At 41.1% G+C, this 24,558-nt stretch overlaps 1 protein-coding gene across 1 annotated transcript in view; it reads left to right on the top strand.

Annotated features, from left to right (window-relative positions):
* The window catches only part of RNF41 (ring finger protein 41), an 85,931-nt gene extending 61,764 nt beyond the window's left edge, over window positions 1–24,167 (top strand). Inside the window, exons 3-6 of the mRNA XM_075852148.1 lie at window positions 4,811–5,082; window positions 10,268–10,403; window positions 16,742–16,845; window positions 19,622–24,167. Of these exons, the coding sequence (XP_075708263.1) occupies window positions 4,811–5,082; window positions 10,268–10,403; window positions 16,742–16,845; window positions 19,622–19,973 (864 nt within the window). The 3' untranslated portion in view covers window positions 19,974–24,167. The remainder of the gene's footprint in view (window positions 1–4,810; window positions 5,083–10,267; window positions 10,404–16,741; window positions 16,846–19,621) is intronic.
* Window positions 24,168–24,558: the final 391 nt, after the last annotated feature.

Genomic DNA, 24,558 nt, shown 5'->3' with positions numbered 1-24,558 from the left:
CAAAGTGCAGCTATCCAGTCTCAATATAATAATATAGATGCAACAGACGGAGGACACACTCCAACAGCATCTATTAGGCTGAATATTTATACCAACGGGGAGATATCCCTGGGGGTATTTAAGCTCATATTCGGACAAACTTTGCACAACTTGGAATAAAAAACATAAAATAACAAAAACAAAATATATATACAAAATATAACAAACAAAAATAAAAATAAAACCAAGTATAATAAAGCAACGTTATGTTCGGCTGACACAAACTGTGAGCTTATGGGTATCCACCCGAATTTTTCCAATAAATCACTGAAACCATAGTGGCAAAGAAAGCGCATCAACAGTTGAACCTGATAGTTGATATATATTTTTTGCAATCTGTGCTGTGCATCTGACACAGGCAGATTGCAATTTGGAAATATTGCAATGATACTGGCACTTTAAAAATATATATATCCCTAAAGATATAAACCAGTGAATTTAAGTAGAGTATATATTTACATTTTTGGCAATGCAGAATTATTACAAACGCTTTTTTATTATTTAGTTTGCATTGTGTTATTAGAAATGTGCTTCTGTAAAAACGTTATTAATTTAGATATATCTATGGCAATGTGTCAAATGTCTGATCTATGCACGTATGAAAAATTATTGTACTAAAGACTTGTTTTGAACATGTTTTTGAAGTAGGATGGAAGGTTTGGACCCTTCCTTCCAAATATAATTTAGATGTCCAGTTGTGTCAGAAACAAATACCAATGTGTTCAGTGTACAATAGTAGAAGCTGTGTATACATGAGTTGCACTTTTAGGCTACATTCCCACGAGCAGATCAGATTCACGTACGTGAAAAAAACACATGAATCTGGTCCGTGTGTGTTGCGTTATGCATCAGTGTGCTTTGCGAGTGGCATGTGTTATTCACGCACTCGCAAACCTTTTTTTTTATTTTCAATTGAATTGATGCACAAATCACGCACCGCACACAGATGTGTAGTGTTCGGTTCGTGGCTTTCACGCACCTATTGACTTCAATGGGCGCGTAGGTGCGTGATAACGCACCAATAGAGAACATGCAGTAAGTTTCATGCAGCGGACTCTGTGAAACTCCTCCATGTGTGAACGGCCCCACTGAAATCAATGGGTCCATGTGCTGCGCGTGATTTCCATGCGCAGCACACGGCCGTTATTCACGTTCGTCTGAATGAGCCCTCAAGAACTGCATAAGAAATCTAGAAAGTCACGGCTCTTGTAACTCCATCTATTTTTAGGAAATCTGGAGTTATGTTTAGAGATATTCCACAAGGAAAATTGCTAACAGCTGAAGTGTTTATTTTTCCATTCCGGTCTGGCATTTCAAACCTTTACTTCTTCACGTACCCAATCCCTCCTACATGCATGTATGTGCGAATACCAATGGTCTGTTTCTGTCGTTTAACCGGTTAAGGACTAGGCTGTTTTACAGCTAAATGACCAGAAAAAATGTCACAATTTTTCTATGCGCTTCTTTAGATAATTATAACTGCAGGTGAATACAGTGTAAAATTCATAGATGAACTTTTTTTTAAAGCACATATAGGGCTTTGTCTTACTGGCATCTGTCAGTATACATTTATTTTTTTCTCTAAAGTGGGCAAAATGTTAAATTAGATTTAAGAATTTAGCTAATGCATAAGTTCATAACTTTTTTGTTTGGCGTTTCACTAAATAGGGCTGTAAAACCTGGTCGATTAAATCCACCCCCCCCCCATGTACTTGTTATATTCGGACACGCTCACTGGTTTGCGCTTGTCCGATGTTGCCCCTCTTTCCGTCACTGCCACTGTTCCTGCGGTATGAATCGTGCTTGGCACATACACATCTTTGCGATCCCTGAACTTGACCGGCAGCAATTCCTCAGATGCATAAGCACAGGAGTTCCACTTTACCATGCGCTTCCCCACTAATTGCTGCAGAAAACCAATCCGGTTTTTGCGCATGGTACCACATGCCCCAGTCCTTGCAGCATGCAAATGTCTAAACAGGGGTACACTGGAATAAAAATGATTGCAGTACAGGTGGTACCCCTTGTCAAGCAGAGGCTGCATTATCTCCCACACGATCTTACTGCTGGTGGAAAGATCAGGGGGGCATCCAGGAACATTAATTGAGCGGTCCCGCCCTTCATAAATCCTGAAGGCGGTGGTATATCCTGACCCGCTTTCACACAATTTGTAGAGCTTAACACCATATCTTGCCCTTTTGGAAGGTAGATATTGGCGAAATTTAAGTTTTCCATGGAAGTTGAGGGATTCATCCACACTTACATTCTGCTCAGGGGTGTAGTTGCAGAAATTATTGAGGAAATTTATTAGCGGTCTTATTTTGAACAATAGAGCATGGTTTGCATCAGTACTTGGGGTGGGGGGTGCGCTGTCATGGAAGTGGAGGAACCTCATTATTGTTTAATGAGACCTGCGCATTACTGTAGAATATACTGGGGTGGTTTGGGCGGGTCTTGTTGACCAGTAAGACCTAATGGAGGGCTTTTTTTAAAATACCCATATTTAGTGTGAGCCCCCAAAAAATGTTTTCATTCCTGCAAATTGGTGGGGGTCCAATCTCTGGCATGGGTAGATGAAGGTTTCTGCCTTATATACTGAGCGGCATATAAATTAGTTTCGTGGACAATCATATTTAGGATGTGGTCAGTAATAAATAAATGGAAGTAATCCGTTTGGACAAAATTTATGTTGTCCACAGTTATGCCAGGAGTGGCAGTAAATCCGTGGATTCTAGGCCCAAAAGATGGAGCAGGTGCCCATACAAGAGCCTGAACTGGAGGGACCAGGCTGTCCCGTGCTACAGGCCCTGCGTTTCCATGTTCTGCAGTTTTTACTGCATCAGGGATAACGTCCCCTGAAGATGAACCTGAAGTGACGCTGTCATCGTCACTGCCCAAAACAGGTTCCATCTCTGACGCGGTCTCAGACTCTGACCACAGCATGGCCTATGCCTCAGCGCTAAACAATCTCCTCGCCATAATGTCAAACACGAACTAAAGAAACAATTATTTTTTTATACGCACACGCGCACTCTGCCGCTAACAAAGAAATCGATATATTCCCTACCTGCCTATTCTAGTAAAGATAGAAAGGTAGGTAGAAATCTCTTGTTCTATCTGTACAATCTATCCATCTATCGATACAAAGAATGTATTGATGTGTAACACTGGAGTTTTTTTTTTTTAAATAAAAACAAATGTTATTGATTTTTTTTTTTTTTCACAGCGATCACATGTTCAGAGACAAACAGATTGGTCCCTGATACTCTGCCCAGAGCTGTTGGTAACTGCATGGGCACAGGGCTGTGTGCAAGTGAGTGAGTGCACACTATATTTTACATTGAAATGCATGTGATCGCTGTGATTGGATGTCACAGCGATCACATGTTCAGGGGCCAAAAGATTGGCCCCAGACACTTTGCCCAGTGCTCAGGGCTGTTAGCAACAACCAGGTAGTTAGTCTATATGGCGGACTTCAGAGACCCTGACCGCTGGCTGTAAAAACACAGCCAGCGGTCAGGAACTTGTTAAAGGTAGAGCTTTATTTGGCATTGGATATGTCCTATGCAAGAAGTAATGGTGCGTGTAGCACGCTTATTCTTCTATAGTACATTAGAAAGTCAGGATGTACTTTAGAGCCCTATTTTCCCATACTTTTGGGTCCCCATAGAATGATGGTATGTATAAGGTGTATTTGTGTTTTTTTTTTTTGTTTAAGCCAATTTCTTAAAGGGGTATACCGATTTTTAATCCTATTTGCATAAGTTATGCAATTTTCCAATACACTTTCTGTATTCCTCATGGTTTTCAAGATCTCTGCTTGCTTTTATTCAATAGGAACCTTCTTTGTTTACATTCAGGGAATAAAAACTTGTCCTGTCATGTGATGCACACAGATTCAGGACTGGTTACAGTACAGCTATCAGAGCTGTGCCTTGTAACCAGCTAAACACCTGTGTGACCAGGGCCAGCCTTAGGTTGGATGGCGCCCTGTGCGGGACGCTCTATTGCTACCCTCCACAAATAATGTAGTAACCACAAATATACTGTAGAAAAATGTTTTTAGACATGCGCGCGCGCGCACACACACACACACACACACACACACACACACACACACACACACACACACACACACACACACACACACCCGCATGAGAGGCTCTATTGTGGAGCTGAAACACTGCACTCTATTGATGGATCAATAAAGCACTTTGTACTTTTTCTGCTATATCGCTGGAGTGCTGCCTGATTTTTTTTTTTTTTTGGGATACATACATACATACACCATCTCTCCTTGCTGCACAGGTTTCTTGCAGGACGGTCTGTGGGCGGAGCTTCCTGCGCTGCCTCCTCACTTCACAGTGGCACCCCCTACATGCTGGGAGGCTCCAGCGCCCTGTGTGTGTCCATCACGTGACCAGGACAGACTTGTATCCACTGGAAGTAAACCTTTAGGGTTCCTATTGAATAACGGCAAGCAGGGATCTTGAAAGCCGTAAGGAATAGATTAAAAATATATATTGGAAAATTGTATGTCTTCATTAAACAATAAATACAAATTATTTGTTAAAACCAGGATACGTGTTTTTAACCGTTCAGTTTTATTTTTTGTTCATTGTCCCGTAGAAGTTAATGGGTCCGCAATTCATCTGCATTTTCTGCTGATGAATTGCGGACGCAAAAACACGTTTGTGTGCGTGAGGCCGAAGCAAATACATTGGGTTTTCATACAGATTTTTTTTTTAATTTTCAATGTTTTTCTTCACAGGCTCCTCATTGTGAGCACGCTTTTTGCAATGCCTGCATCACACAGTGGTTCTCTCAACAGCAGACCTGCCCCGTGGACCGAAGTGTTGTTACAGTAGCACATTTGCGCCCAGTTCCCCGCATCATGCGTAATATGCTCTCGAAGCTCCAAATTACATGTGACAACTCTGTTTTTGGCTGTACCACCATTGTGCGACTAGACAACCTCATGTCTCACCTAAACGACTGTGAACATAATCCAAAGCGACCAGTGACATGTGAGCAGGGATGTGGGTAAGTTCATGTTTCAAAAAGATGTGCTAATTTTAAAGTATAAATCTACCTGTTCAGGTGGGTAACTAGCTCGTATTTTGGCATGACCATTCACAATGTGTTTCAGAGGAACATCCTGTAGCTGTATGAAGCTGGCAGCTTTAAAAACCTCGGCTCTGAATGGCAATTGTGCTCCAACGGGAATGTGTCTATGGACTTTATACTCAATCGCATCATGTGAACACAAAACAAAAAAAGATTGATCCATACATATGGTATCCAAGTAAGGAGATGAAGTGGTTGTCTGCAATTGCCCTCTCAATTTGTTCCCAAGTTCTGTTAGTTTGATATACCCTAGCCTATGGTTTGGTCTAGAATAGCTGCTTAATAGTATAATTTCACGTTTGGTGCTCCTAAACCTTCCAGCCCTACGTAAAGCATTTAAGGCCACACTGTTGCCTGCCCTCTACCCACAACTTAAATTAGAATACCTATTGATACATTTTGGGTGAAGTCCTAATTTATGTTCTAAAAGTGTAAAGGAAAAGTGTCAGAATGGACATTTTTAGGACTGAAGTTTTATTCTTATTCTCCTCTAATATATGACCAGCATTCTAAAATTGCAAGAGCGAATCACATCATGGGCAATTTTGTGATGGCAATTTTCGGTTTTTATTCCATCGACATGTAGGTCACACCTGACGTTCATCCAAGGTGAAAATAATAGGGGCAAGTGGGCATCCTTGGTAGGTGTCATTTCTAATGGCAAAAATAAAATAAAACCCGGAGGTAAATAATCTAACTGATGCACAGGAGTAGAAGGACATTACAGCCAATTTTATATATCCCAGAAATAGAATGTTTACAAATTGTTTTTTCTCAAAGGGAGGATAGAAAACCCTTTTTATTGAATGCCCTCCTTGCATCTAAAAGTAAGAAGCATAGAAGGCATTTGACAACGAGCGACCCACTAGATGTAAGTATGCAAATGGGTCTGAAATTGGCCGCTGCAGAGTGGGAATTGATCACTGCAGGTTTCGGTTGCATGCAGTCATTGGGTTTATAATTTTGGAAGTTTGCGGATTCTAAAATTGCCCATTGGTAATTTTGGGTCCACTGAGAGAAATCCGAAGGCTGTGGTCAGACACTGGCAGGTGCCAGATAAGCAAAAATGTCATAGTACATCTCGGCCAATGAATTTGGTTTTCAATGCCAAGACTAGCATTTCATACAGCAGTCTTAGAATATAGAATATAGACTGCTTGAGTATTGAAAGTACAATATACTACTATACAAAAGCATTACAGTGCGTTGTACCAGCTATCTAAGGATCGCTTGTTCAAATCCCCTAGTGGGACTAAAAAAAGTCAAATTTAAAGTTTATATGTCTATGTCCTTAACCCCTTAGTGACCACTAATACGCCTTTTTACGTCGGTCACTAATGGGCTTTAGGCTAGGCTGATGCCTTTTCACGTCAGCCTAGTCTAAGTCCTGCACGGGTCTCCCATGCAGGCAGGAGCCGGGGCTCTGCTGTCTGATGACAGCGGAGCTCCTGCTCCAACGCCCGCGATCGAAGTTTACTTCGATTGCGGCCGTTTAACCCGTTAAATGCCGCCGTCAATAGCGACCGCGGCATTTAACTTTGTTTACAGAGGGAGTGAGCTCCCTCTGTCACCCATCGGCGGCCCGCGAATGAAATCGCGGGTCTCCGATGGGGTGTCATGGCAGCCGGGGGCTTGATAAAAGCCCCCAGGTCTGCCCTGGACATATTCCTGTTAGGACACGCCGGAGGCACGTCCTAACAGATTGCCTGTCAGATTTACACTGACAGGCAATAATGCTCTGGTATACGAAGTATACCAGAGCATTATAGCAGCGATCGGAACATCGCACAGTAAAGTCCCCTAGTGGGACTAATAAAATCAGTCATCAAAGTGAAATAAAGATGATTAATAAAAAGTACAGTAAAAAAATAAATCCATTTTTTTCCATAAAAAGTGGTTTTATTTAGTAAAAGTGTAAAAAAAAAAAAGTACACATATGTGGTATCGCCGCGACCGTAATGACTCCATTAATAAAGTTAATATGTAATTTAAACCGCAAAGTGAACACCGTAAAAAAAAAACGCAAAAAACCATGGCGAAATTGCATTTTTTTTCCATTGCCCCCCAAAAAAGTCATAATAAAATGAATCAATAAGTGGCATGCACCCCAAAACAGTACCATTCAAAACTGTCTTGTCCCGCAGAAAACAAGCCCAAAAAATCACTACATTGATGGAAAAATAAAAAAATTACGGCTCTTGGAAAGCGACGATGCAAAAGCAAATAATTTTAGTTCAAAAGTGTTTTTATTGTGCAAAAGTCGTAAAACATAAAAAAACCTCTACATATGTGGTATCGCCGTAATCGTACCGACCCATAGAATAAAGGTAACATGTTATTTACGTCGCATAGTGAACTGCGCCAATTTAAAAACGCATAGAACAATGGCGTAATTTCAGTTTTTTTTTTATAATCCCCCCAAAAGGGTTAATAAAAGTTAATATAAAAATTATATGTACCCAAAAATGGTGCTATTAAAAAGCTCAACTAATCCCGCAAAAAAACAAGTCCTCATACAGCTATGTAGACGCAAAAAATAAAAACGTTATAGCTCTTTGAATGCGACTATAGAAAAACGAATAAAATAGCTTGGTCATTAGGGCCTAAAATGGGCTGGTCACTAAGGGGTTAAAGTTAAAAAACAAACATTTTATTCTATTTATTTTTTATTCCCCCTAAGGTCCTATGAAAAAAAAAAAAAAAATATATATATATATATATATATATATAGTACATTAAATGGTTCCATTGGTAAAAACTAACAGACATATAGTTTGTTTTTTTTATGAATACGGTGATACCAATTAGTGTGTTCTGTTTTTTTGTTTTTTTTTATTTTACAATTGAAATTAAATAATATGGACAAGGTAGATAAAAGGTAATGCGGTCTCTGCTCCTGAGCCCCCTTCATTCTTTTTCTCCCTGCCATAGTTACATCATTGTCCGATAAGGGGTTAATAAATTTGTTGCATTTTGAGTTGTCAGTGTGCCATAAAATGAAATATATGCCAGCTAGAAGGTGCTGTTCGCTATAATTCACACCTTTTTTCTGTTGTAAATTATAATAAACTTGCAAGTTGGAGGGAGGCCCTGACGCTTTTGCTAAGCCACACACACTTTTTTTTTTTTTTTTTTGTATTGTACGCTCAAACAAGCACTTAACTGTCCCCATTGCTGCTCTGTCCTCCAGTGATGCAGGCCTGGTCTCTTGTGACCAGGCCTGCTCCAGTGGAACGATGACATCACGGTACCTGAATGGCGGAGAAGGGTACTTACTGATTGTTCCCTTGCTTTTTCAGTGCTGTCGTACAATTGAGTCCAATAGTATGCGAGGGCATCCCAGCCCTGGACCAGCAACTGAGAAACCCCCTCCCCCCCGGCGTGTGCCACTGACTTCATACAAGCAGCCTGCTAGGGCATTGCAGTTAAAAAAAAATAAAAAAATGGGAAGGCCAGAAATTACTGAACACTCATTTTGGCTGTTTTAGACAGCCCCATTTAAATGGTTACTTTTTAACATACTTGGCATAAATCGATAGTACATGCAAATCTAAAACTTTTTAATCTTATTAGAGAAGAAAATACTCGCCACTTATCAGACCCCCCCCCCCCCCTTATTAACTGAATTTACTGCTCCTACTTTCTCCAAGACCATGTAGATTCACTAAGGGATGAGGTTACAGCTGCCCGTAGAAATCTATGGGGAGGGGGCAGTAGCAAAATGAGTGAGGCAGAGAGACTGTTTTATTTCTCTTCCCAGTGCTGGATTCTCAGCTACACTGGCTCCATTCTTCTGTGTGATAGAGAGGACCGCAGAATTCTTCTCCTTTTATGTGCAGTGTATAGAAGACATGATGGCAGTTAGGCTCCACCTATTAGCTCAGACAACTGAGTGTTAGGGCCTGAAGAGGGAAAAACTATTTTTAGCCGTTATGACTTGTAAATAGCAGTGTTATTACTCATGCACACACAGGACCGCTTATTCTGAAGTCAGCTGAAAGCTTAGATACGTGCTAAGGAGAAGTTCACATGTAGAGTAAATACTGCAGATTTTCCGCAATGGATTTAGTTGCAAAAAATCTGCAGCGTAATGCAGAAGCAGCAAAGTGGATGATATTTGAACAAATATCATACATAAGCACCGTAAAGACAGAGCGGAAAAACGCTCAAATTGACATGCGTTTTTTTAAATCTGAAGCATGTCCATCGTATTTGCGTAATCGCTGCTTATTTGTTGCCGGTTTTCCCCATTGAATGTAATGGGGAGGTAAAACCTGCAACAAATAGTAAATGTTACCTGTTTTTGCAGCGGAAAGCAGCAATTCTGCTGCAAAAAACGCAACTCAGAAAAAAATATAACTTACCCAGAATTCTGCATGTGTGGTCATGGCCTAAGACTAAACGGTTGTGGTGAATATTTTATACCTAGGTCTGGCGCATATTTCAAAAGGTGAATACCGCTGTAAAAATCTGCATAATGTTTGCAACATAATGAACTGCAGCATGCGCTAAATTCCGCACAGATTAAATTGTGGGTTTTCGGTGCAAAATCTGCAAGTATTGATTTTTAGTGGGTGAATACTCGTGCACGCTAAAATTCTGTTTTTTTTTGTTTGTGTCAGTGGGGGAAAAAAATGTATACCCTCAAACTGGTTGGCAATATGTGTACGTCAAATGGTACAAACCCCCAACAATCTATTTTAGTTCAAGGTTGTAATGCAACGAAACAGGAAAAACACCAAGGAGGTGAATAATTCCGCAAGGCGCTGTATATGGCTGACTTTTGACCATTTGCCATCCATTGTCTCGGCTTTTGCCTCCATTTAGTTAAATTGCTGTCAATTTGAAATTCATTTTTATTTTTTCAAATTTTTAACTCCAATTCATTCAATTGTAGTGCCAATATTCCTCTTCTGTTAAAATCACAAATTGCACAGCCAGTATTACTCTTTACACTGTTTTTACATATCCTGTATTCCTTTTTATAATTTTCTAAACTTTTATGATGCAATGCTATGAAATGTACAGCTATAGAACAATTGCTTCAAGTCATTTATGTTAAAATGTACATCCTTCTTTTTTTATTTATTTACATTTTTAGCCTGGAAATGCCCAAAGATGAATTACCAAATCATAACTGCATAAAGCATCTTCGCTCAGTAGTACAGCAGCAGCAATCTCGTATAGGGGAGCTAGAAAAAGCAGCAGCTGAGAATAAGCACCATCTATCTGAGCAGGTAAAGTCAATGTATAAAATTAAAATCTGAATTTGGCCAAAATATGGCTTAATTTAGAAGTCTTGCCAAACACACTGCAGTAATAACCACACTTTTAATCTCGCTATACACGTTCGCTATTATTCCGTATTTTAATGCTTTTTAGAAGATCCACAAACAGGACAGCACTATTGTCCCCTGGCTTCTTCTGTTGGGCAAAACAAGGGTCAGACAGATTTGGGATTAACCTGTCCATTTTTTTATTTTATTTTTGTTACTGCAGATTATTGGTAGATCAATAGGCATCTGATAGTCTCTTATCTCCATAATCTTATTGAAGTAACATTTACACTTGGCTGTACCATACACATGTTCATGGGTGTGTTGGGAAATGAGTACTCTTAGCGGAAAGAATGTTTAGCAAACAGCAACCTTGTACGTATAGCTAGGTTTATACTAGATGCACGTCCACAGACTACTTTGGGTGAAAACACTTAAAAAGCAAGACCTATATCAAACGAAAATGGGATTATGAAGTTTCTTTTAAGATGAGAAGTAGAGATGGATTCTTTCGACAAACACTTCCTGTCTCTGAAATGGAAGAAGAGCCAAATGGTCTGCCAATCTACCCTCCTTTCGTTACGAAAAAACTCCACCCAAGTATTCACAATTCTTCTATTGCATTACAAATTTCCTTTTCCTCGGTAGCACAACATACGGGTACAGTCTTAGGCTATGTTCACACGGGTCTTTTGCCGAGTTTTTTGACGCGGAAACCGCGTCGCAAAACTCGGCAGAAACGGCCCGAGAACGCCTCCCATTGATTTCAATGGGAGGCGTCGGCGTCTTTTTCCCGCGAGCAGTAAAACTGCCTCGCGGGAAAAAGAAGCGACATGCCCTATCTTCGGGCGCTTCCGCCTCCGACCTCCCATTGACTTCAATGGGAGGCAGGAGAAAGCGTGTTTTCTGCCCGCGGCGCTCAATGGCCGCGGGCGAAAAACGGCGCGATCATTGCTATTCACACGGAGTATTTTGGGGGAGGAATATCTGCCTCAAAATTCCGTTTGGAGCTTTGAGGCAGATATTCCTCCCCCAAAATACTCCGTGTGAACATAGCCTTAGCTCTCCGCCTACTAGGACAGAAGAACACATGAGTGGTTAATAGCAATCAATTAAACTTAAACCAATGAGGAGCCACTTCAGCACAGACAGTTTGTCCAAACATTTTTGGACCTGTGACACAATCTTCATGATTTGGGCTCTGCATGCCACCACATTGGATTTGAAATGAAACAACTATGATGCAATTGAAGTATAGACTGTCCAGTTTAATTCAAGGGGTTGAACAAAAATATCCTGAGAAACATTTAGGAATTGCATTTTTCTACACAGCCTCCTAATTTCAGGGGCTCAAAAATAATTGGACAAATTAATGTTCCTATAAAAAAATTTTTTTTAATACTTTGTAGAGAATCCTTTGCAGGCAATGACTGGTGATGTCCATGGGTTCCAGACTTCAGGCAAACGCTGGGTTTCCTCCTTTGTGATGCTTTGCCCGGCCTTTACTGCAGCTGTCTTCAGTTGTTGCTTGTTTGCGGTCTTTCTGCCTTAAGTTTTTGTCCTAAGCAAGTGAAATGCATTCTCGATTGGGTTGACATCTGGTGATTGACTTGCCCATTCCAGAATATCCCACGTCTTTGCCTTAAAGAGGCTCTGTCACCAGATTTTGCAACCCCTATCTCCTATTGCAGCAGATCGGCGCTGCAATGTAGATAAGAGTAACGTTTGTTTTTTTTTTCAAAAACGAGCACTTTTGGCCAAGTTATGACCATTTTTATATTTATGCAAATGAGGCTTTCTTAAGTACAACTGGGCGTGTTTAAAGTTATGTACAAGTGGGCGTGTATTGTGTATGTACATCTGGGCGTTTTTACTTCTTTTACTAGCTGGGCGTTGTGAATAGAAGTGTATGATGCTGACGAATCAGCGTCATCCACTTCTCTTCGTTAAAACCCAGCTTCTGGCAGTGCACAGACACACAGCGTGTTCTCGAGAGATCACGCTGTGACGTCACTTCCTGCCCCAGGTCCTGCATCGTGTCGGACGAGCGAGGACACCAGGCGACAGAGGCTACATCGACTTACCTGCAAACGCCGATGCTGCTGCAGAATCAACTGTAGCCTCTGTCGCCTGGTGCCAATGTGTCCTCGCTCGTCCGACACTATGCAGGACCTGGGGCAGGAAGTGACGTCACAGCGTGATCTCTCGAGAACACGCTGTGTGTCTGTGCACTGCCAGAAGCTGGGTTTTAACGAAGAGAAGTGGATGATGCTGATTCGTCAGCATCATGCACTTCTATTCACAACTCCCAGCTAGTAAAAGAAGTAAAAACGCCCAGATGTACATACACAATACACACCCACTTGTACATAACTTTAAACACGCCCAGTCGTACTTCAGAAAGGCTCATTTGCATAAATATAAAAATGGTCATAACTTGGCCAAAAATGCTCGTTTTTGAAAAAAACAAAACGTTACTGTAATCTACATTGCAGCGCCGATCTGCTGCAATAGGAGATAGAGGTTGCAAAATCTGGTGACTGAGCCTCTTTAAGCTCCTGGGTTGCCTTCGTGGTATGTTTTGGGTCCGTGTCCAGCTGTACTGTGAAGCGACGTCCAACCAACCTTGCTGCATTTGGTTGAATCTGAGCCGAAAATATAACCCTGAACACTTCAGAATACATCCGGCTGCTTCTGTCTTCAGTCACAATTAATAAACACCAGTGCCTTTGGCAGCCATGCATTCCCATGCCATCACACTGCCTCCACCATGTTTTACAGAAGTTTTGGTGTGCTTTGGATCATGAGTCGTTCCAAGCCTTCTCCATACTTTTCTTCCTCCCATCATTCTGGTACAGGTTGATCTTCGTTCCATCTGTCCAAAGAATGCTATTCCAGAATTGGGCCGGCTTCTTTACATGTTTGGCAAAGTCTAATCTTGCCTTTTTATTTTTTTTATTTTTTTTTTTTTGAGGCGGATTAATGGTTTGCACGTTGTGGTGAACCCATTTGTATTTGCTCTCATGCAGTCTTCTCTTTATGGTAGACTTAGATACTGATCGTTACTTCCAGGAGGGTGTACTTCACTTGGGTAGATGTTGTGAAGGGGTTTTTCTTCACCATGGATAGGATTATCCTATCCTCCACTACTGCTGTCTTCCGTGGACGTACAGGCCTTTTTGAGTTCATGAGATCACCAGTGTTTGTTTTTGTTTTTTTTGTTTTTTTCATCCTAACGATGGTCTGTTTCACTTGCCTTGAGAGCTCCTTTGACCTCCTGTTGTGGGTTCACAGCAACAGCTTCCAAGTGGAAATGCCACACCTGGAATCAACTCCAGACCCTTTACCTGCTTATATGATGCTGGATTTACAAGGGAATGGCCCATTCAGCCCGTTTTTAAATAGCTTTTGAGATAATTGTCCAATTACCTTTTTTGGTCCCTTGAAAAAGAGGCATCTACGTATTAAAGAGTCGTAATTCCTAAACCCTTCCTCAAATTAAAGGAGCACTCCACTTTATTTTTATTGCACCTTCCATTTGTACATTTGGTGTTTCAGTGGGGTGCTTTGAGCAAAAATACTTAGTGATCCCCGCATCTTGTCTTTTTGGGTCCAGTGTAGCTCACGTGATCTTCCCTCTGACTTGTCACTGTGATTTTGAATAAACCGGAACTCAGACTCTCAATGCATTCCTATGGGATCCAGAACGAGGCTCCATAGGAATGAATTGAGAGCCTTACATCCAGTTTTCTGAACAGCAGCAATTCCAGACCAGGTCAGAATGAAGATCACGTGAGCGGCGCTGGACCCGAAAGACCAGATGCAAGTATTTCTACACGCAGCACCCCACTGGAACACCAATGTGCAATAAAAAAATAAAGTAAAGCACGCCGCGGATGCTGCTACAGTGCCCGCCGCAGATGCTACCACACACCCCAAGTAGATGGTTCCATTGGGGCTCCCCCCTAGGAGTGGAATCCCCAGCCAGAGCGTTGCCGACACTTTGGCTGGGGATTCCTCTACTGTTGGAGCCCCTGACGTCACTGTCCATACACAGAGATGTCTGGATCCTCCTGGACCGGAATGTGATATCCCGGGCAGCCCCAGAGCCGGAGTACGGGAGCAGAGCACTAGTATAGGCTCTGCGCCGGAACTCTGGGGAAGCCATTAACATCAGTGTCCATATATAGACCGTTATGTCAGGGGCTTGCCCAGAGCTGGAGTCCCGGAGAAGAGCGCTAGTAGACTCTTCCTGGGACTCAGTTGTGCTCCTGACATCACTGGGACTCGTGCTCTGGGGAAGCCCCTGACATCACGGTTGATGTATGGACCGCGATGTCAGACTTCCCCAGAGTCCCAGAGCAGAGACTATACTAGCGCTCTGCCTGGAACTCCAGCTCTGGGAAGCCCCAGACATCGCTGTCCATATGTAGACCGCGATGTCCGAAGATTCCACAGAGTACCGGAGCAGAGCCTATACTAGCGCTCTGCCCGGGACACTGCTCTGGGGAAGACCCTGACACACTGTGGAATTCCCGGACATCGCTGTTCATATATGGACAGTGTTCCGGAGCAGAGACTAGACTAGCACTCTGCACGGGACTCCAATTCCTTGACATCGCTGTCCACATATGAACAGCGATGTCTGGGGCTTCCCCCAGAGCCGGAGTCCCGGAGCAGTCTCTGTACTAGCGGCTCTGTGTCCCGCGGGCCGCAGATGACAGCCCCAGGGGCTGCATACGGCCTGCGGGCTGCGTGCTTGAGACCCCTGCTCTAGATGTTCCTTCAGATCCTCTTATGTTCTCTTCATCCACTTCCAGGGCAAGAATAAGGGTTGTTGTGCAAGCAAATCAACCCTTGCCAGATGGATTAAAGACACCAATTCTACATGGTCTTTCTCTTGAAGGCCTACCCATTCCTTTCGGTCTTGGGGCACATTCTACTCATTCCAGCTGTACCTCATGGGCAGAGAAAAACTGTCTGTTTTGACCAGATTTCTAGAGCAGCAACATGGACCTAATCTTCCACGTTTGCTAATCACTACAGGCTGGACTTGGCTGCCTCCATAGAATTGGAGTTTGGCAGATAGATGCTACAATCGGCAATTCAGTAATCCCCCTCCCATTTTCTTACGGCTTCCCAATCTTGTATGTTGTGGTGCTGAGGATCATAAGGAAAGATAAAATTGTTTTACTAGTCATTTTCCTTTCCTTGAATCCAAAGGCAGCACAAACTTCGCTCCCTAATAATATTTTTTTATTTTTTTGCTTCATACAACACGAGTGGTTTCCTGTGTCAGGCGTGTATGTGCTGGAGTGCCTCCTCATTGGTTAAAGTTTAATTGATTGCTATTAGCTACTCATGTGTTCTTCTGTCCTAGTAGGCAGGGGGCTACTCCATATGTCGTACTGTCTTCGGATTTAAGGGAAGGAAAATTACCGGTAAGACAATTCGATCTGTATCACTGGCTTTACATATAACAAATCGCACTGGAAATCCTAGGCTCTTGTTTAGGACAGTTTCAATAACCCTAAAAACCCACGTGTCATTTAGATGTGTTTTGATGCTATACTTAGATGGTTAACTAAATTCCTGCTGTGCCAAATATGTTATTCTTGATCCTATACTAGTGCATTACTTAAACCAGAATCTCTACAAACATAGCAGCTTCATTTATGTATTTATGTTGGCGTTGTTAGAATTTTAAATGGCATTCAATAACTGCAGCTTTTTTGGTAATCTAAAAAGTGAATACACACTTTGTCTGTTGCTAAGGAGCATCAAACAAGATGTGGTAAATCTCACAAGAGGCTCTTTCCTTTAGAGGCTGTCACCAGATTATAAGTGCCCTATATTGTACATAATGTGATCGGCGCTGTAATGTAGATTACAGCAGTATTTTTTTTATTTAGAAACGATCATTTTTGACAGTCATAACATTGATTGGTCAGCGTCATACACTTCTCTCCAACGCCCACTTGGTTAAAAAGTGAAACACACCCAGTTGTCCATTAAGAAACTCATTAGCATAAAGCTAAAATAGGTCATAACGCCGTCAAATGATCGTTTTTCGAAATAAAAAACTGCTGTAATCTACATTACAGCGCCGATCACATCATGTACAATATAGGCCACTTATAATGTGGTGACAGAGCCTCTTTAACCACCAGTACATCACAAAGGGATTCATGACCATTTTACATACATATGCAAGAATCTCCACAAAAGTGCAAAACTTTTTTTTTTTTACATTCTATTTAATAAGCTTAAACTTATTTTACCCTTTTTAACGGTTTCAGAAACGGGACATTCAGCTCCTAAAGGCCTACATGAGAGCGATCCGCAGTTCTAACCCAAACCTACAGAACTTAGAGGAGACTATAGAATATAATGAAATTCTCGAGTAAGTAACATTTTTTTATAAAATGTTTCACTGGTTTTGTGCTTACATTTTGTTTCAAAAGTGTACCTTACGTGTTGATGACAAGAAAACCTTAATCTGCAGTTGCTTAGCTCAACATTTAACGCCTTAAAGAGAACCTTTCACCTGCCCATACATGTGCAGCATGTAATGGGCAGGGCTGCACAAACCCTGGGGCACTAATTTAGATATCGGTGCCGTGTTATTTGGTGCCCGATATTTAAACACACCCCATTGACAGTTCAGGGGGTTGTTTTAGGCAAGGGGGCGTGTAAACGCGCTGTGACACTGTCCAATCAGCTACGTACAGTGCCACAGCAAGAGCTAGAGAAGTGTGTGCTCAGAGCGTGTGTGCGCAGCTCGGAGCATGTGCGCGCATCCGCTCTCACTCTTCAGCTCTTGGCAGACAAGGACAAGACGCTGCGATCTTTTTATATATATATATATATATATATATATATATATGCGCACGTTATTTGTTTCAGCCTTACTTGTACTGTAGGTGTAGCTGCCAAAACGTTGTGCCTATAAGGCCATGCCAGAGGTGATACACTGACAGGCAATAATAATTTAGAATACCATGTATTCCAAAGCCTTATAGAAGCGACCAAACGTACCGCTTTAAGTCCTCTGGTAGGACCAAAAAAAGTGACTGGTTTTAGTTTCGGTAGATTAGTTTAGTGTGTTTGTGGTGTGTGTGTGTGTTTTATAGCAGCCAGGATTTGTTTCAAATTTGTTGTCTCCATTGCTTCTGCTCTCAGGTTGTCCACTTCCTCCTCAAAATCTGTTAAAAAACAAAAACCTCATATGGCTATGTTGATGCAAAAATTATAGTTATGGCTCTTGAGATGATGTGATGAAAAAAAAAAAGAGCTTGCTCCTGAAAGCCCCCAAATAGGCTGGTACTTAAAGAAGCACTCCACTTTTATTTTTATTTTTTTTATTGCACCCCCCATTTGTACATTGGTGTTTCAGTGGGGTGCTGTGTGCAGAAATACTTACCGATCCCTGCATCTTGTTTTTTGGGTCCAGTGCTCATGTGATCTTCATTCTGACCTGCTCTGGAATCGCTGCTCTTCAGAAAACCGGAAGTCATGCTCTCAATGCATTCCTATGGATACTCGTTCTGTCTCCCATAGGAATGCATTGAGAGCCTGAGTTCTAGTTTTTTTACAAAAGCACAGTGACTCTAGATCACGTGAGCAGCGCTGGACCCGAAATATACAAGATGCGGGGATCGGTAGGTATTTTTGGACACAGCACCCCACTTAAACACCAATGTACAAATGGAGGGAGCAATAAAAGAGTGCTCTTTTAACTGTTTTAATATCTGATCAAAAAGTGGTAAAAGAGGTACAGCTAACAATTTAGAAATGGATGTACTGACATTTTGGTTAGCACTAATCTGTATTCCGTGGAGCACCCAATTGCAGTGGATAAAGTCCAGAAATCCACTCAAATACATATATAAAGATAATATGCAATGGCAATAAACATGTAGTCAAGATAAAAATTCAACAAACGTCTCCAGGAAATGTTTCTCACCATCAAGGAGGTTAGATGTGGTAGATGAAGTGTCAGAACACTATTGATTTTTCTACTGCATGGTCACGCAGCCTTCACAAGTGGTTCTGCAAAGGATAAAAGCAGACAAAAATAGCGCAGACTGCAGCGTTGAATAAAATCTTCTCTGTACTTTATACCATATACTTGATGACAAAATAAAAAGAGCTCAAATATTTAAAATCTCCACCTTGCACACCAATCCTCACTTGCCCGACCCTGGGTTTTGCCTTATCGAGCTTCTTTCGGGGGGTGGCTAAAGCGTTCTCTCGTCTCTCATTAACCCCTTAAAGGGTGACTAAACTTTTCAGAAAACATCTGACATGTCATAGTGACATGTCAGAGCTTTTAATCGTGGGGGTCCGAGCACTGAGACCCCCACTGATCTCTTAAACAAAGCAGTAGAAGCACTCGGGTGAGCGCTGAGCCACTTAGTTTCTGATTGGCTTGTTCACACTTGCTCCACTGCAGACAGATTATAGATTCATGATTCTGTGAAAACCATTTCATATTTGCAGTCCACCCTATTGCAATCAAATTTATTTTCACAATGAAACTTTGCTAAACCCAATAAATTGTGGAGAATTGATAAGAATGGAAATAGTCATGGCAAATTAGTGCATAGAATAAGTCCTGTACACACTTACTTTCTGCCAATCGACTTTTAACTCCATGCATTTTAGAAAGTGACTAAGGTGTTTTTTTTTTGTTTGGGCGGTTAACACCACATCACCAAGTCTACATTAAAAAAATTAAAATATCTGTAGTGGACCGGATCTGTTTTAATTGGTAAGCTGGGGATCCTCTCTGAAATATATTTGCTAAACATTCTGTATGGAAACTTTGGTACTACGCAACACATCCAGCATTAAGAGTTTTTGGGAAAGTTTTCCTACTTTCTCTTTATGGAATCTGATTCTATTTTGGGGACTAAATAAAGCTGCCATGTGAATGAAGCCTAGCAAATATGGCCTGAATAGGAATAAAACATGGCCAGGATGAGTAGGAACAGTAGCCATGGTAAAAAAAAAAAAGAAATTTTGTTTTAGTTTTGAAAACTATTCCTAAACAAAAATTAGCTTCTACCTCTTGGCAAAGATGATATGCAGCAATTGAGCTGAATAGATTATATAGTACATGGTTGAATTTCCAAATAAAATGTATTATTATTATTATTTGATTTTTTTTAATACAGGTGGGTAAATTCCTTACAACCAGCACGTGTGACTCGTTGGGGAGGAATGATCTCCACACCAGATGCTGTGCTGCAAGCGGTCATCAAGCGTTCATTAGTGGAAAGTGGTTGCCCGGCATCAATAGTAAATGAGCTGATAGAGAATGCCCATGAACGCAACTGGCCACAGGGTCTGGCTACTCTTGAGACAAGACAAATGAATCGGCGATATTATGAGAACTACGTGGCAAAACGAATTCCAGGAAAGCAGGCCGTGGTGGTGATGGCCTGTGAGAACCAACACATGGGAGAGGACATGGTTTTAGAGCCAGGCCTGGTGATGATATTTGCTCATGGGGTTGAAGAAATTTAATTGCACACAGATGAATATATGCACTCCTTGTGCTTCTCCATACGCTCACTCCTTCCAGGAGGGCAGGGTCTTTTATTCCATGCAACTGCTTAACATATGAAGTCTCCAGACCCCACTCTTGCCACTGGTGCCTGCTAGCGGAGTTCGGGGTAATGACTTGCCATTGTTGATTTTTGTATGGAAGACACTCCTAAGGCACATAATCGGATTTATATTGTCCCTTACGGTGCACTATGGCCAAGATACTGACTTGTTACAACCCTAAACTCATCATAATGATTTCCTCATTTCTGCTTGGTGTTCGCTGAAAGAAATGAAAATTGGCAGAAGAAACACTTACAAAACTCTTCTGAAGGAGCAGAGGCAATTGTAATGGAATTACGGGCATTATACAGGAGTTGCCGAGGCATACTCTTAAATCACTGGTATCTGCAACAAGACATATGCTACGACTTGAACCTGGACTTGTACCACAGTGGACGTGGAATTTTGCAGGAGAATTTTGTGCGAGTAGGCTAGAGTAAAAAAGTAGATATTTTTTTAAACCCTCTGTCATTTGGCACTAGTTTCAGATGCTCAGCTTGTTTTGGTTGTTACAATAAATAAGCAGCAATATGCAGCAGACAATGCAGCCGTTCCATATAAATCCTGACACACATTCTGTCATGTAATATCCATCCATAGATGTGAAGAAAAAAGGGTACCACACTGCAGCTTTTCTTTACCTTGAATGAATGAAAAAAAAAGCAGTAGTTATTGATGTATGTTAATCTGTGAAAATGTGTGTTGGTTTTTGTGTTGGGAGCCCCCCTTCTCTTGACACAAGGGCACATGGAGCACAAAAATGAACATTTCATTTTTGTTTTGTGTTTGGCACTAATCTTCATTATGATGCCCACGTTTTTAGCATGACTTCACTTTTATTTTTCCATTCCTTGTGTTATACTACTACTGGTTTTATGTGTGCTTTTGATTTTCAATAGTTTCCCCTAACACTATAGGTATTAAGGTAGAAGTTAAAGTCTATATAAACCTTTCAAAAGGTGGTTGGTTGTTTTTTTTTTTATTTTTTTTTTATTAAATAAAAAAAAAGTATCAGCGAGACTGATGGGTTCAGTGTCAGCGGGTCCTGCGTGCCTCAGATGTGATCGGTAACCGCTCGATCGTGCGTGTCAGACACGCAGGACCCGCTAACACTGAACCAGTCAGTCCCACTGACCTGACTGATCCAGTATTCAGCACAAGAGCTGTTCTGTATACAAAGCAGCTGTGTCTCAAAAGGTAAACCTAATTTTTAGTAAAAACTAAATCCGAAAGTTGCACCAAACAGACATTTTTATTTAAAAGAAGAAATTCCTTTCCAAGGTGTACATAGCCTTTAACCTTGGATGCTGCCGTCAACATGGTCAAAAGCAAGTGTTGGTGAATATAGTACTATAAGCGCTTCTTCACAGCTCTATCATTTTAGGGCCGCCATATAATCTTACCTTTTTTTTTTTTTTTGCCATGCATTTTCTTTTTATAGCTTTTTCTATTCTAAAACTAGTTGCATTTTTGCTCCTTTTCTCTTCTTGTACAGGTTAAATCTTGAATATAAGCAGAACATCTGTCTCTTGTGCTCCATACCCATATTCATTTATTTCTTGGTGGTCTTTTGAAAGCTTTGTATGTGTTGTCATGTTGAATGTTTGTGCTATTGTATCTTTCTGTGTTTTTTTTTTTTTGTTTTAACATTTTAGGTAGATTTATTTTTTTGTCTATTTGTAATATACATAAAATATATAGTATGTTTGTGCATTTTTGTTTTTCCAGTGTTACCCCAACTCACTGTAGATTAAAATCTGATCAAAATAATTCACCTGTAAAATGTCTTGCCCATAGTGACAACCTTTTGCAGTTTTACCAAGATACATTTATTTCAAATGCCCACAGCATACAGAAGAGCTTTGCAGAAATGCACTTGTACCAGACAGATAATCCCTCATTTCCATTCAGATACTAAAAAGCCTCTTCCCTTCCTATTTTTCCTAAACCATTGAAGGAAAAGGGTGTGATGCTTGTTTGATTATTCGCCAATGTTTTGACTTAAGTCAGTGGAAAAACTGCCTTTTAAACTATAGATAATATTTGCAAACTTTTGAGAAGGGACATCAGGGGGATTCCGAAAAGCATTGGGAGAAGCATTGTGTAAATGTTATAATTTTTTTTTTTTTTTCTCTCTATGCTCATTTATATAGGACATGTGCCCAAACGACCGTATTTAATTCACAAATGGTGCATATGACCCCCTACATCACAACCCAAGATGAATACAGACCCTCTAAACAAATACAGACCACCTAAATAAATAGACTCTAGATCAGACAGACCAGCAGATCCTCGCCTCTCCCCGTGCCTGCCGTCCTCTGTCTGCAGTAGTCCCCAGGGCTGAAATGTCCTGACGCTGGCTGTGGCGCCCAGGAGTAAAGCGGACTGATCGAATAGAGGGAGGTTCGCCTCTTCAGGAAGATCTACACATTTTCCAGGAGTATCCTGATCATTTTTGGAGAGTTGGCATGTAAACCGGATATAAGGCATATTTACATCCAATAGAACATGGCTTTTCTCCAGTCAAATGTAGGTGTGAGCAGATGAAGCCATAATTTATACATACACCTGAAAGTCCATTCAGACGTTGCCGTTAAAACCGCATTAAAAAAACACATCCGAATACTGCATACGCTTTTACTGCAATTTGGTGTGTTCTCCGATGTGATTGTGGTTTTGCCGCAACTGCATCAAAAAACGCACCAAACCGCAATACAAACTCATGCGCTTTTCAGATGCAGTTTTTCTAATCTGTTTCAACCACGGTTGAACTGCAACGTCTCAATGGACCCCCAAGGCCGGGTTCCCACGTATTGTAAATGTTTCGGAATTTCCGCAATGGAATTCTGTGCGGAAATTACGCAGCGTTTACATTAGCAGCAAAGAGGATCAGATTTAGTAAATCTCTTGCCGATGCTGCGGGGAAAAAAAAAGCTGCAGAATTAAATTCCGCACCGCAGGTCATGTTAATGTTTACGCTGCATGTCCATTTATTCTGCGTTTTTGTTCATTTTCTGTTGCGGGTTTTCCCCATTGAATTCAATGGGGATGCAAAGCCTGCAACAGACAGGCAAGCGTTGTGGTATCTGCGGCGTAATCTGTGTTTACGCTGCAAAAATTGCATATCCACCCCGTGGGAAGCCAGCCTAAGGATGTAATCGCACGTGCAGGTTTTGTCAAAACCAAGAGAGGATTCAAATAAGAGAAGTAGTTCTTTTATACTTTCTCTCCCTTTTATGATCCCCACCTAGTTTTGGCTTTTTTTTTTTTTTCTTTTTTTTTAATACAAAATGTAGCGAATTGCAACCAAAAAACACATTTTTAAATGCGACAGGAAAACCCAGCCCAAAAAAATACCACGATAATTGTACTCCTTTGTGAAATGAATTTACTGGAACATTTTTACTCTTGGGAATCCTAAGAAAACTTTGGAGATATATATTTTTTCTTTTGCAGAATGCATTCTCCGTGTCACTGAATGTTTGTTTGGTATTGGGTAGAAGCGGTTTAAGGTTTGCGGTGTAAGTATAAAGTCTGCTTTATGAAACCAATCAGTATACAATCTATAAATACATTAATAACACACTTTTCAAGGGTTCGTATTATATGGAGGCATGTTTCACTTATAAAACCTATGGTAAGCACATAACCTTGCATTAAAGGTTGGTGAATATTTGTCGGTTTGCTTTTCTGTTAATTTAATTGCTTAGCAAGTTACAAAACACATGGAAGTGTGCACTTGTATGTTTTCTGTGTAGTGTCTGTGTCGTCTTCTAATCTACAGTAGGATTTGTCTCTAAATTTCATTAGCCTTCTGGGCCAGAGGAGTGAACACTCCCTACAGCTGCTACTACTGGAATTCACTGTTGTGCAACTGTGTTAAATTGTCTTTGTACGGCTTTGACTTCCTTTTATGTATTGCAGTGTGGCATTTTACATTTAGGTAAATTTGTGGAGGGGAAAAAAAGCTGTAGACATGTCTGCTTAGGCAATCTGTTCTCAGTTCTCATGCATCTCACATATTGTTTGAAACATACTTTAAAAAAAGAAAGTGCATATTTTTCCAGGCACAGGTATGAATAAATAAACTTTTTATAAAATTCAAAATTTTGTTTTTTTTTAATATTTGGATTCCTGTGTGTGACTGTAGCCAGCAACCAAAATGGTTGTGATCTCTCTAAGGGCATAGCTGTACTTGAGTTCAGTTGTATCCAAAAAAGAAAAGCCTGACTGGAAATGGCAGTGGCCCCTTTGATCATCTCCATTGGTAGACTACAGGCTGCTGTAATCTGTTACCAGCGGGTCTAGTGGTATGGAATTTGTCTTTCCCGCAGCACTCGGGTTTTTATCCGTATGGTTACCACTTGTAAGGGGCCGTTCACATATGTCAGTTTCCCTCCGGCGTGTTGCAGAACAGCCGGAGGCAAACTGATGCTAGACTGGATCCCATAGCTTTCTATGGGATATGTCCTGACACTGGGGACATACGGTGTGGCTC

Source organism: Rhinoderma darwinii, chromosome 2 (assembly GCF_050947455.1).
Source record: "Rhinoderma darwinii isolate aRhiDar2 chromosome 2, aRhiDar2.hap1, whole genome shotgun sequence".
NCBI lineage: Eukaryota > Metazoa > Chordata > Amphibia > Anura > Rhinodermatidae > Rhinoderma > Rhinoderma darwinii.
This window is presented reverse-complemented; position numbering and strand designations above follow the sequence as displayed.